The 14,090-nt window shown below is 39.0% G+C and overlaps 1 protein-coding gene across 1 annotated transcript; it reads right to left on the bottom strand.

Annotated features, from left to right (window-relative positions):
• Positions 1-1,871: 1,871 nt before the first annotated feature.
• Positions 1,872-12,433, bottom strand: LOC101857105 (exosome complex component RRP41). Its single transcript, XM_005096723.3, has 5 exons — positions 12,136-12,433; positions 8,341-8,547; positions 6,585-6,791; positions 5,843-5,950; positions 1,872-2,674 (listed from the first exon to the last, which is right to left on the bottom strand). The coding sequence occupies exons 1-5, from the start codon at positions 12,304-12,306 to the stop codon at positions 2,618-2,620; spliced, it is 750 nt and encodes a 249-aa protein (XP_005096780.1). The 5' UTR covers positions 12,307-12,433; the 3' UTR covers positions 1,872-2,617.
• Between the last annotated feature and the right edge of the window lie 1,657 nt (positions 12,434-14,090).

Genomic DNA, 14,090 nt, shown 5'->3' with positions numbered 1-14,090 from the left:
CAAACATCTGTATGAATAGAGACGTTATACTTCTTTTTTTTTAAGGCTTTGAGCCCCGGGGGTCTTGATCCTAATTTTACCCAAGTCCTGGCCTCCTGATCTCATAGGTTCAGGGACAAAGTGCTTCATTGTGAACCCCCCCCCCCAAAAAAAAAACAAACCCCCAACAACAACAACTCACTACATCAGCACAGAATGTGATCAACAATATGTGAAAGGGCAGAGATATGTCGGTATCCCATGTGGACAGAAACTAGCGTTTTGCTTTATCAAATACAGTAGTAACCTGATATAGCATGCATAGTGAGACCAGAGAAAAATCCCTGTTATAACAGAGCCCTATTAAATCAGAATCTCAGAAATATGCAAGGGGCATGGACAAATCCAGCATTTTTATTCGTGGGCTCGTTGCTATCCACGGGTCGGGACAGACTATGCTCTGAGCGCGGGGCTAGTTCTATTGTTAGGCTTTTTCAGGTAACTCTTTGAGGACGTAGCAGATACATATGTCCGATAAGCAGCACAGCAAAGGCAACACTGACATATTTCAAACCAGCAAACAAAATCAGAAAAATAGTTTTGAATATTCAATAGCACGCATACCTTTACACGCTTTTTTAAAGTCTCAGATAGCTCTACATGAAGAAAACAAAATCAAAACATTTGCTTGTGTAATGAAGTTATGCCCCCAAAACTTCATCTGTATGCTCCCACTCCCCTTCTCTTCACCGTTTATCCCATTTGCGAAACAGACCCATAATCTAGGCCATATATTGGCTGTAGAAGATAAAGAAATCATGACTGCATAATTTTAAAAAAACGGTACCGCATTTGAAGAAGTCTCTGTATCCCTGTAATAACCGATTAGGCTCTGATGAATCCCTGTTATAGCCAATAAAATTTAATAGAGGTAAAGAGAAAGAAAAAACAGGGATTTTAAAAAATCCTGTTATTACCAGATCCCTGTTTTTACCTGTCCCGTTATAAATGTTTCCACAGTATTGCTGCCTTTTTCTGAACGATAATTTAGCACTCTTTCTTCACACTGGTGAACCGGTGCTATGGAGTATTGACCGAAGCGTGCCACCGGTGCACTAGTGCTACCACCTCAATGGGTTAAAACAATATGTCTTCAATGAGCGATGAATAAGGTTTTGATCTAAGTGCTGGGAATCAGAGGTCTGTTCCTTTGTCTTAATTAAAAATTTCTTTAAAAAAAATAATGTCCTAGACTAGAAACCGGTTGTTCAAATTGAAAAAGAGAACCAGTATTTATACAGTGTCCAGCAGGAACAGTCACCGCCTTATACAGGTTTCAATGCATAACAATTTATCAAAAGTGACGTCGGTGGCCTAGTGGTTAGGCTACCAGACTCGTAATCGTGAGATTGCGGGTTCGGGGGTGAGATCATCAGCTCGGTCCGATGCTGTGTTCTTGGGAAAGGCAGTTTACACGAATTTCCCACTTGGCTCGGTCCTTTCCGAGATGGACAATAAACTTGGAGGTCCCGCCTCTTAAATAACCTAATAGTGTTGATAGGGGCTTTAAACCTATACCAATTCACCATTTGAATTTATCAAAAGGGATAAAAAAAGGCCACCTAGAAAAGTTTCCCACAATAGACACCTTCACATTCCAACTATGTTCTGTCTAAGGCAAGTAAAATAAGTTGAGCAAAATCAGTACAAGGTTTATTCAGGCAAATATTATAGGGGGAGACCAATGAATCATATGGGTGTTCTATACGATGCTGATACCGTCGTTACAAATTAAGGAATGTACAGAGCAGGCCCGCATGCATTAATAATAAATACGGAGTGTACAGAGTAGGACATAAGAAAACAAAAAAGAAAGATTCTCATACACAAGCTTGTTTTTGTTACAGGAAGTTTATTTTTTCGTAACACAAATATTGAAACACAATCATCTCATCTTATACAATGAATGTAACAGATACAGGTCTGTAATTGAGAAAACTGGCAGTGTTTTGTGATCCTGTATAACACAGGTAACTCATGAATTCACTACTGTTAAACATTAAGTTTCTTCAATCCCCACCCCCACTTCCTCCCCATTCCTTTTTCAATTGTCAATTAGACATGAACATAAAATATGCACACACTTGTTCTGCTTTTCAAAAACACCTAAATGGGCACTCTTTTTCTCTCTCGCTCTGTCCCACACTCTCTCTAAATTGTATCCGGTACGCCTAATAAAAACACTACCTCAATATTCATGCAAACAGAAGCACATACTGGACATGAGCATGACTGATCAGACTTCTCTTTGACTATGTTCATGCTGCCAATAGCAAGAAAATGTTGAATATCCCTGCTAAACAGGATTCAGATAGATTAATTATGTTGTATTCTTCTACTTTTACATGTAACATCAAGTATTGGAAGAGAATACGAGAACTGCTGCTGGATAAGCACTTGCCCAAATCTATTCATGACCTCCATTGACAGTCCATGTATTGTCGGTTCTATTTACAAGTCCGACCTCACTTGATAATGGTACTTTAGTCAAATAGATTGTACAGAAACATTCATCCCAGCAGTATACATATTACACTGTTGATTTTCCCAATTCCCCAAAGCATGTCAAAAATTCATATCACCCTGAATCCACCAGGCTGTCTTGAACTGTTCTTCTCACAAGCTCTTCTCTGACCTGAAAACAAAGAGTGACATGTACAGACAACGGCTAAAGTGCTTTCAAACTGCTTTTGCCTACAGCGAACTGAGAATTGGCTACATTGAAGAGTTTACCCACAGTTCACAAATGAGATCTAATCAAATAAAGACAGGAACAACATAATGAAAAAAGACGTACAATGGAGTTGGCTTAAACAGTAATCTATGGGACCACCGGATTTTCTTTGGTTTAGCAGCGTTTGGAGAGGTTGCTGAAACAGAAGAAATATTCTTTTCTTTCTGTTAATTGCTATTTTCGGATATAACACGTTTGGTTTAAGCAGACTCCATTTATATAATTGTGTATATGTGGATGGTTGTTTTCTATAGCTAAAAAAAACTATGTAACGTAGAACCATGAAAAAATTACTAAAGGTAGTTCAAAGACCAAGCAAAGTTTCTATCAATTCAGTAAGTGCTTGCATTCGCCTAAAAAATGTATAGAAATAGAAAACTCAATCAGCCATATACGATTTTCCCGCTCGCCATTTCAATGTAGTGTTCAAGACATATTTCGTTTTTCATGATATAAAAATTGCTCTTCCGCCGGAAATAAACAAATCTTTGGTTGAGATGTTGCAGATCGCTTACAGAGAGTTACTTTTCTGTGGTAGATCTAGAGATACTAAGCCACCAAACGGCAAGTCTGATTATGATTGGCACCTGTGCTGTGGCTTTTTGATTTTAATTTAGAGGGTGTGCTGTGGCCCTGTGGCTAAGAGACGAAAACAGTATATCAGATGTGTGTGTGTGTGTGTGTGTTGGTAGTTAGATCTATCTAGATCTAGAAGAGAATAAAATCACTATGAAACCCAAATGGTGAGCCACTGGACGAACGACACCTGTGGCTAAGAGACAAAGGCAGAGTAGATCTAGATCTAGATCAGGTGTGAACACTGAAAATACAGAGGGAGAAGAAGAACATGAAGTAAACGAAGAGGAAAAAGAACATCAACCTGATACTGATACGCTCAGTAGAAATCCACCAGCCTTTACATACAATGATGCTGATCTAAGTCTTGACAATACTTGCTTGTCTACGTGATTTTTCAACAGACGGTGATCTCAGAAATATGGGACAGAAAGTTGTGTTACCAGCAACGTTCACAGGTGGACCACGTTATATGTTTGAAAGACAACAGGATGCCATGACATACGTAAATTAAAGAATGGTACGAGATGTGTTGTAACACAAACCATGCCGAACGTCGTTGAGGTTGACATTTTTTCTGGAACATACAAGAATGAAAAACACTGGAATCCTCGAATTATACTTCAACCAACAGACAGTGGACTAGCATTTATATTCCAATGAAAACAATTTCCCCTTGGACCATGCTTTTCCATTACAATTAATAAAGCTCAGGGACACTCTCTTCGTTCAGTAGGCCTAGATCTCCCATGCACAGTATTTTCACATGGAATGTTGTATGTAGCCATGTTCCGAACTGGAGATAAAGATGCTGTTCACATCTTGGCACCCAACAGTCAAACCAGGAATGTTGTATATCCAGAAGTTTTGGACAATATACATCAGTCTTAGGTGAGTATCACTTTCGAAAAATCTTTTTTTTTTTTCATGTATAAAATAGAACCATCCTGTTTTAATCAAATAACTGTTTAAATTACTGCAGTACTGACATTTTTATTTACATCGCAAAATAAATTTTTGTCTAGAAAAAATTATTTTCCATTCATAGAACGGGTATGCAGGCTAGTTGTATACTTGATTGATTTCTCCACAAACATGGAACATGGCAGCAAATGGTTACAGAGAACCCATCGTGTCTCACACACATTTAGTGGCATAAAGAAAGAAATAAAGCAACTCCGTGACTCTGTCTTTTCACTAACATACCCCAATCACTTGTGATTTCTCCTGTGTCATTAGTAATTCATTGATAAACTTTTTTATTTCAAAGACAATCTTCATGTGCCTGCTTTTGCTTTCATTACAGTAAAACAGCCTACTACACAAATAATGCAAGTCATTTTGAAGGTGAAGCACTTAGCCCCTGATTATGAAACCATGTAGAGGACAGTATTTCAGGAAGGGGAAAAAGTATTCATGAAAAGGTAAGCAAAATTCTGATCTCACTCTAATTTGAACAAAGAAATTTCACTTTGATGAGAAAGTTCTAAACCAAATGCACCAAAATGGACAATACTCTACTTGTAGGAAGGCAAACTTCGAATAAATGGGACTGAACATTTTAAAAAATAACAATGATATTCATATTGCTTATATCCATGCTCCGTGCACTTTTCAACACTTCATAATCAAAAAGTTACAAACACATGAATCTAATGCCAGTCTATTTTTCATTTAATCATTTATTCCTGTGACAAGTCTCGCGACCACACTGAGAGACAATGTGACCATGTGGAGCCAGACCAAGGTCACGCTTAGTCACTGATAGGAAAATTTGTATAAACACTAAAGTGTATCCAGTTTTCCCCCCTCCTTCCCATGCCACATGGTATGACACAAAACATGGGTCACATAGGTGCAATTCACCATGTTGGATTTCATTTTGCTTCATTTGCTTTTTTCTGTTTTCGTGTCCGTTTGTTTTAGGACTTTGTAGATGGTCGGACCAATGTTATAGCCAAGAATGTCTATCCAAATACTTGCTATAAAAGAACTTAAAACTAAACATTATAAGAGATTGGACTCAGGGATTTATTATTAACCCGCTATACCCAATATTCCGTCAAAACTGAGATTGCTATAAGTAAGACCTAATGTTGTTTGTGGAGGAAGATATCTCAGGAAAAAGTTGTTAATTTGTCGAGTACATGAAATGTTAGTAATCACCAAGGAGTGAGTGAATGGCTACTTTCGATTTAAACAAAAGGCTTGTCATGTACCTATATTAACTCATTCTCTACGATGCAATGCTTGCTGCTTTACAAAACATGATGCCGTGCAGAGGCATATTTCACAGTGCGTTGAATAGTGTTTTGTTTTCACCAAATGTCAACTACTGTTTGCTACATTTCAAGGGTGCCTGTAAATATGTAAAACTTTAACTGTGCTGTATGCACATTAACATAATTATTTTGCAGTCTACAGGGTGTCAAATGATAAATCCTCAAAAAACTAGTCCACAGCCTTTCTGGGCCCCAAAAAATTTAACCTTACCTGCTGATTGAGGACATTGAAAATATCCTTGCAGCCAGCCATCACATGATCCATGACAGCTGACAAATGATCCTCATGTAGCCTGGAATTCATTTCTAAGAACACAATCTGCAAAACCACAAAAAAGAAAACCTCTTTCAATTTCTTTATATTTGAGACAAAAGAGTCATCATATTAAAAAAAACCCCAGGGAATCACTGTCATCCTAGCCTGCTATCCTTTTTGTACATAAAAATGTCAAAAGCTTCATGATTATCAGTCTTTCTGAAATATCTTTCTTTAAATACAAACTACAGCATAACAAAACAAAAACCATCAAGGTGATTCATCCTTTTTTGATAATTGAGATCAATAAACTTCAATTTTGTTTGAGCTGTTCGTACTTCACTGTCTACAGACCCAACCTCAGACAGTGTTTGTTCACAATAGCTTTACTATAAAAAAACCAACCTCCACACACGTCAATAGATGAAAAGTGTACATATTGTAAATACACTGTTACTCAAGGTACAAAACAGTTTGATCAAATAAAGAGGCTGAAGTGTACATGAAAGATGAATATGCACAGCCAAGACAATAACTAAAACAGTTGTTGAGGACCAAAAGGAGACAACGCCATAAACATTTGATATGGAATGAGACAAATATCAGTAACAAGTGCGATCTATCTTTGCGGTAAAAAGGTGATGAGTCATTAAAAAAACTCAAACTGGCAATAAAAAGTTTTCATAAATGGTCTCACCTGATCACACCTGGGCAAAATAGCCATGATAACTTCTGCCCCTCCACTTGACTCTTCCAAATGGTTGATGTCTATGATGGGCGTCTCTCGTGTGAAGCTTCCAGCACAAGCAATCACATAGTCTTTCATGGGAATGCCAGCATCCATAAGGGCCAGCGTGGCAGCATTCACACTAGCACAATAATTACCGCCATCTGACTGTAAAACCTGTACAGTTGATCAGAATGCATTAACATGTCATGTAATAGTACCATGTTGCAGGTTTTTTTCAGTTTGTAAAAATTTTTTCAAATTCTCAACCTGTAAAAATGGAGAATAAGTTGTTTGCAATGAAGCTGAAAAGTCAAGCTCCTGAGCCCCCAATAAGCATAAGTGTGACAATACAGAGTATTGAAAAAGAAAAAAAATCCTTCAAGTAAACCTTGGAAGAAAAAGAAACTGAAGTCATCCCAGCCCTTCATAAAACTATATAATGTATTCAATGAGCAGTAAACTTAAACAAAATCTCAAGGCTTATGAGTGGACGTAGTTCTTTCGACAAACAGTAAAACAACAACAATCAACCATTTTAATTGCTCCATGGCAAGTACTAATAGCTGTTCTTTCTACTAGAATGGGCAAGACAAGATTCATAATACATAGGTGTATAATTATAATTTCAAGAAAACCATGTCCCTTGTCAATAAAAGACCTAGGTCATAAAAAGTTCTAAATAAAAACAATTTAATAGAATGAAAATTAACATCAAGCAAATGAAATAGCCTACCAATTTGCTTTTAGTAACCATAAAGATACTCTCTCTCTCTCTCTCTCTCTGTATGAGTGATAGTAAAACGCAACAGATAGGTTTCACTTTTTCCTTTTCCACTATAATTTCTGTGTAGACTGTCTTAACCTTTATTCCCATTACTAAATCACTATTAATGTCAATATGCTTCGCTTCTCTTTGCTGAAACAAAAAGTTCTCTATCTGTCACATTCTTCCTTATTTCACTCATACTTGAAAATGCAAGAAATGCCTTTTTTTTGCCTTTCAGAAGAAAATAAAAAACCTTTTTTCTTTCTCAAATTTTGTCTTGCATAAATAAAATTTTAAAAAGCAAAAACAGTAGAGCAACTGGAGATCTTAAAACTACAGTACGAACATTTTCAAATTTTAAATTCATATCAAGTTATCAAACCGACCTTCATGAACACTTTCATTTTCTGATTCAGTTCATTCATAAAATTAAAATATGTGTTACGGCACAATGGAATCAGGCGCTTGTCTATATTTGTGCACGTGGAGTTATAAATATCACCCTAAAGCTAATTTATTTGCCTTGCTTTCAATGAAATAGATATCCAACTAACTTGAATAGAACTCAAGATATTTGTGATTGAAGGAAGTGAGGTCACCTGGTTTCAGGGGTGAAATTAGGAGAGAAAATGAAAATGGCCACTAAAGTTTAGGTCCAATAGCTAAAAAGTCCTTAAAAACAGCAAAATGACATATTTTGCGCCTTTAATCAATGTCTTTCAGTAAAATCCACATGGAAACGTTTTAATAACGCCATAAACAAGATTGAGCCCAAAAATAAAAATTTGATAAAAATTTCCAAAACTTTCAGAAAAATGCCTGCTTTTCCAATTACTGTATTTTGACAACGGCCTGATTCACCACGAAGCCTCACACTTTCAAGATAATAAAATTTGGCACAACCATGAAGTTTAACCCTCCACCCCCCAAAAAATAAATAAAAAGAGAACACAGTACCTCCACATATATATCCAGTTGTGTCTTTGGATATAGCTCGGTCAACACGACAGCATCAAATGTCTGCTTTAGGTGAGAGGTCATCTCCTGTGACTTGCGGTCTCCTCGAGGACGACGCTTTCGGTCTTGAGTACTGAAGGTTGCCATACTGTACTGACAATTGATGAGAACTCTGTCATGAAGAGCTTTGCTCTTGCTTCCTCTGATCTGTAAAGTTACATTTTTGTGAGGTATATGGATGTATATATATATATATGAATATAGGTGAAAAAACAACAACAAATAAGCAGGAGTATGAAATTAGCAAGCAATTTCATCAAATTTTTTAGCACTTTCACCTAAAGTGACTCTTGATATAAAAACACAAAAAAATTCACACAGAAATGTCAATATTTTACCCATTAAAACAAGGTTTGGCTGATACACAGGACTTTCAGATCTTACTGAAGCAAAAATAAATAGTGACGTGAAATACATTGCTACCAACTTTTGAAAAATGATTTTTTAAAAAGATGCTACTCAAGCGGTCGATCAAAATGGTATGCACCTGTTAAGTAACACCCCCATCAAACCCTTCACACACTTTTCTTTGTTTGTTCCAGTAAGAGTTTTACGGCGCTCGCAACAGCATAAGGTCATATGAGCGCACGAAACACAAGTTGGTTGCATTCACAACAAGTGTAATTCATAGCATGGCTTGGTTTAGGTCAGTATTTCGATTAAAATGTTAGAAATTTGTAGTAAAATCTTGGTTTTTAAAAAAACACTTTAAAAAATAATTTTAAAATAATGTTATCTTTAATTGATTATACAATGGCCTTCATAAAATCGAGAATTCTGTTGGGATCAACGACAGAGAACAGATCTTGCAATTTTTTGCATTTAAAATATTTCCCTTGGGTCTCTCCAAAGTCTGGACATTCTGTTAAAATGTGTCTAATGGTAAAATCTGTGTCGCGTCTGACACATAACGGTTTCTCATCTCCCAGAAGGAGGTAGTTATGTGTCAGGGAGGTGTGTCCGATGCGTAATTGAATAAAAATGACTTCGTCTCTTCTGGAGAGGACCGAAAGCTTTCATGGACCCAGTTTGGGTATGATGTTGTGAAGTTTATTGTCAATTTGTTTCTTCCAATGTGTCTCCCACAGACTGGAAGAGGTGTAGTTCTTTACTCATTTTTAAAGTCAGACTGAGGGAGAATGTTTGTCGTTGACACCAAGAGAAGGGACAAGGGTCCTTCGCCAGGAGATCCACATGGTCGTTTCTTCGGATGCCAAGGCTAGGTAGCCTGACTTCACACTTTGTGACCTCGTCGCCCAGTCAGTCTACGAGTCCTAAATATAGATCTAGATTTTCATCTTACTTATCACCATCGTACAAGTGGCAAAGTGGGGTACAAATCTAATTTACAACAAAAATAAAAGAAATGGATAGTATTAGCGCTGAAAAGGTAAAACAGCAATTCACAGTAAATTGACTGCAGTGCAGCCCCAGAGAAAAAAAACTTTAATGATATGCAAACTACATTCAGGGTGCCATGAACATAGCCTGCAAACTACGTTCTCACGGTGCCGTGAACATAACGTAGTCACAGCGTTAAATTTATATATATGGTATAATGGCCTACACATGAGTGAAATTTAACTGGCTGCGACGAGATTCACAAACCATGGAAGGGGAGCAGTGATTATTTGATTATAGTATTATATTTTGCCCCTGCTGGCAGTGAGACCACATATTAGTGGGGGGACTCTCGGTCTGCAGACTGCAGAGATCTAGATCTACTTTGATTGTCTGCAGCACAGCGTAGGCCTAGTAGGGTAGAGGTAGCTGTTCAAAACTAGATCTACCATTATATACAATCATAATACAGTCAAACCTGTGTGAGACGGAATCGCAAGGGAGCCAGAAAAAAATTCCGTCTTAGACAGGGGAATTTAGGGGGAGAAGGAAGGGGGGGGTTCAAAGGCCAAGCCGGTAGGAACAAGGATCGCTTGTCCGATTGGCAAACAGTGGTCAAAACTTCACACCTCTCAATTTCTATCCTGTCTGACATGCGTCAGTCTTACTCATCCAATTATCACATATGTGCTTTCATAGGACCACTGTTTGACCTATTAAAAACAGAAACGTTTCAACATCTCCTTTGCTTTCACCCTTAGCCCGACCCACCGGTGTAACAAGCACAGTCATCCAATGCCACCCTTCACTGCCATCATGTAACAACGATTCGAAGAACTCTTTTCTTGGCTGGCCGTACGATTAGGGATTGGCCAATCTAATTTCACACCTCTGGCTTATATGGCTACCCAGGAAAGTTTCTGTAGAGGCTCGGTACTCGAGCACTCTCACGGGCCGTCGTGAGATTTCATACCCACACCACCCTGACCATCTGCATCCCTCAGGGCTCACATGATGGGGTAACATCTACCCCGAAATTGCACCCCTACTCCCCTTCCTCGCCCAACAGAATGGCCACGGCGATAAGTTTAGAGCCGGCGAAACCAAACTTGCGAGTTTTGTTTCAAATCAGGGCTGAGTGGGAAAAGCATTTTCCGTCTTAGACAGGTGAAACCCTCGGAAGGGAGTGGATTTTTCTTTCCGTTCCCACGTTGAACAGGTTTCCGTTTTACGCAGGTAATTGAAGAGAAATATATCATTGGGGGGAGGGGGGGGGGAAGAGATTTCGTTAAGACAGGTCTCCGTTTTACACGGGTTTTCATTAAAAGGCTAAGGCAGGTTCGACTGTAATAGGCTACTGTACACTCGGTCATTCATTGTCAGTACACCACACATGAAGCTACAGCGAGCACCTAGCACACATGATTGGCCAATATATAGATGACGTTTTTCCGCCATCTATTTTTGTCGTCTTCCGGGGTTTCCCCCAAGACTCTTGGGTTTCCCTCGCAAGTACCTGTTGACTAACTAGATGTCACCGTGTTTGTTTTTGTATTAATTTGTGTTATCTTTTACAATATATATATTACGTTCTCAGCAATTCTCGTTTCATGAATTTACCTTTTCCTCAAAGTTGTACCCAATAAACACACACACACACAATTAGGGCGCACACACACACACAAATATACGCATGCGTGCGCGTGCACACGCACAAACACACAGCCCAAACAGTCGGCCATGAAACCAAGTGACGTAGCCCATCACGCCCTTAGCGGCAAAGCAGGCCCGCCTCGGTGAGATCTAGATCTAGTCAACTGGCGAGGCAAGCCCCGGAAGACGACAAAAAAAAAGGTGGCTGAAATACGTCATCCCTTCTTCCTAAGACCCCAGTTCTAGATCTAGATTCAAGTAATTCAAGTAATTTGGGCAAATGACAGAGGAGCGCTAGGTGCTCGCTGTAGCTTCACGCGTACATCACTTGTTATTTCGGTAAAATTGAAGAATAGCAGACCACCTGCCGGAACTAGCCTACTTTTTTTTAAACTAAAAAATGCCGCAAACTAGATCTCTAGGCCTACATCTAGAATCTAGATCTATTATTTTTGTGACTTTAGCCGGGGGGCAAACCGCCATGCACCCCCCTTTATCTACTCATCTACCCCCCCCCCCTTCTGTAAGTATTCTAACACTCTTCACCCTACTATCGTCACCCAGCCCCAGCATGCCCTGCCCTAGGCTAAGACTAAGACATTAACTTCAGTCTACTGGAGTAGATTCTTCTAGTGGTGGTCTGCTAATGTTCAAATAGGCCTCATTTCCTTGTTTAGGGCAAAGTTTAAGCATATCATGCTACTAAGAAACGTAGGTTAAACAACAAGTCTTACATCTTACCTCGTGTGGACCATAAACTGCGGCTAATACTTTTGTATTGCCCTGTTCAAGATAGGCCGAACCATCAGCCTGATTAAAAACTCCTTTTTTAAATCGGATCCGTCGCAACTCATTGGATTTTCGACCGTCCATACGAAATCCTTGGTCGGACAATAGCTCCATGCCTGCCATAATCCTCAATAGTGATATAATATAAGATCGACTCAGGACAGACTTTTACAAGATTGAATTTTGTGTTGACAATGTGTGAGGAGCAGTGAGTGACCAAGATCTGAGGTTCTCCAGTGATTTATGAAAATAAAGAGTTCGAAATAAGCCCGTGTGTTCCATGCCAGTGCTCTCCCCCTAGGCCGCCCAGCTCCCCCCATTCATTCTCTCTCTCTCTCTCTCTCTCTCTCTCTCTCTCTCTCTCTCTCTCTCTCTCTCTCTCTCTCTCTCTCTCTCTCTCTCTCTCTCTCTCTCTCTCTCTCTCTCTCTCCCCCCACCCCCTCCAGTCCCCCCTCCACCTTTTTTTTCTAGCGGGCCTCAAGTCTCATGAAAACGTGGCCTGGCCAAAGACATCACAACACGCGGTGTGTGTGTGTGTGTGTGTGTGTGTGTGTGTGTGTGTGTGTGTGTGTGTGTGTGTGTGTGTGTGTGTGTGTGTGTGTGTGTGTGTGTGTGTGTGTGTGTGTGTGTGTGTGTGTGTGTGTGTGTATTATTGTGTATATATATTTTATGCTTTAGTTCATTTTATTTCATATAAAATAAGTGTATTGTTTGTTTGGTAAGTTTGGGATGAATGATTTTTATTTAGTCTTTTATTACTTTTAAACTAGAGGCCTTCTCTGAGAAAGCCTAGCTTTTAAACCATTCTCCAGAAAGAAAAGGTTTTATAGTTAAGTTTCACAAGAGTTTTTCGGCGCTCGCACCGATATAGTGAGATCATACGAGCGTGCATCATCACACAAATTAGTTTTTTAACGTTAGCCAAGGACCGTGCAACAAATTCAATCTCCTATTGACGTTAGATCAAAGTTTGATTCAAAGCATGGCTTGTTTTTACAATGTGAGTGAGAATGGTTGAATCAACCAAAATATATAATAAAAAATCAGTTTTTAGAAAACAGCAATTTACATTTTAAAACAGCACTAATCAGATTTTTAAATAAAAACCGAATTTTTAAAAAAATCAACGATAGAGAACAAATTAAATTCTTTAAATTATTAGATCTAAATATTTCCTTCGGGTCACCCCAAAGCCTGGACATAAAATTTATTGAGATGTAATGCGTCCGATCGTAAAGTCATTATTGCATCCTACACACACACACACACACACACACACACACACACACACACACACACACACAACACACACACACACACACACACAACACACACACACACACACACACAACACACACACACACACACACACACACACACACACACACACACACAAAGGTTTTCCTTCTCCCTACAGGAGATATCATCTATGCTTCAGTCTGTCCAATAAGCAGTCTGTTTAAAATCAAACTTATCTTACTGGAAAGACCCGGAGGTTTTCGTGGGTCCGATTTGGGCAAGATATTGTGGAGTTTTTTTGTTAAGTTGTTCGCTCATGTGTTCCTCCCACAGATTGAAAGAGTAGGTTTTGACCCTATTTTTAAAGTCAGTGGGAGGGTGTTATCCGTTGATCCCAACAGGAGGGCCAAGGATTCCTTCACCAGAAGATCGACATTCCACTATCCTCGGTAGCCTTGAAACACGATGCCCTATTCAGTCAAGGCATGAATCTTCCCCTGTAGTTTAACTCAGGTTTGTCACATGACCGCCCAGCTGATTGTTAATTTTTAGTTCATGGCATGGTGCTGAGAGGGCTAGGCTAGACCAGAGAAATTTTACAGTATAATATTATGTATATTTCACTATTCAAGACTTAAAGGGGGGGGGGGGGGGGGGCTGCACCTGAA

The sequence above is a fragment of the Aplysia californica genome, unplaced genomic scaffold (assembly GCF_000002075.1).
Source record: "Aplysia californica isolate F4 #8 unplaced genomic scaffold, AplCal3.0 scaffold00136, whole genome shotgun sequence".
Lineage (NCBI taxonomy): Eukaryota > Metazoa > Mollusca > Gastropoda > Aplysiida > Aplysiidae > Aplysia > Aplysia californica.
Note: the sequence above shows the minus strand (reverse complement) of the source record. Positions and strands in the feature narration are given on the sequence as shown.

What these genes read in the sequence shown, in the direction of transcription:
- LOC101857105 (XM_005096723.3), bottom strand. Translation starts at nt 12,306, where the DNA reads ATGGCAGGCATGGAGCTATTGTCCGACCAAGGATTTCGTATGGACGGT. An exon ending in AACTGGATATATATGTGGAG is followed by an intron (nt 6,792 to 8,340) that starts GTACTGTGTTCT and finishes TCAACTGTACAG; the next exon opens with GTTTTACAGTCAGATGGCGG. An exon ending in TCAATGTCCTCAATCAGCAG is followed by an intron (nt 2,675 to 5,842) that starts GTAAGGTTAAAT and finishes CTTTGTTTTCAG; the next exon opens with GTCAGAGAAGAGCTTGTGAG.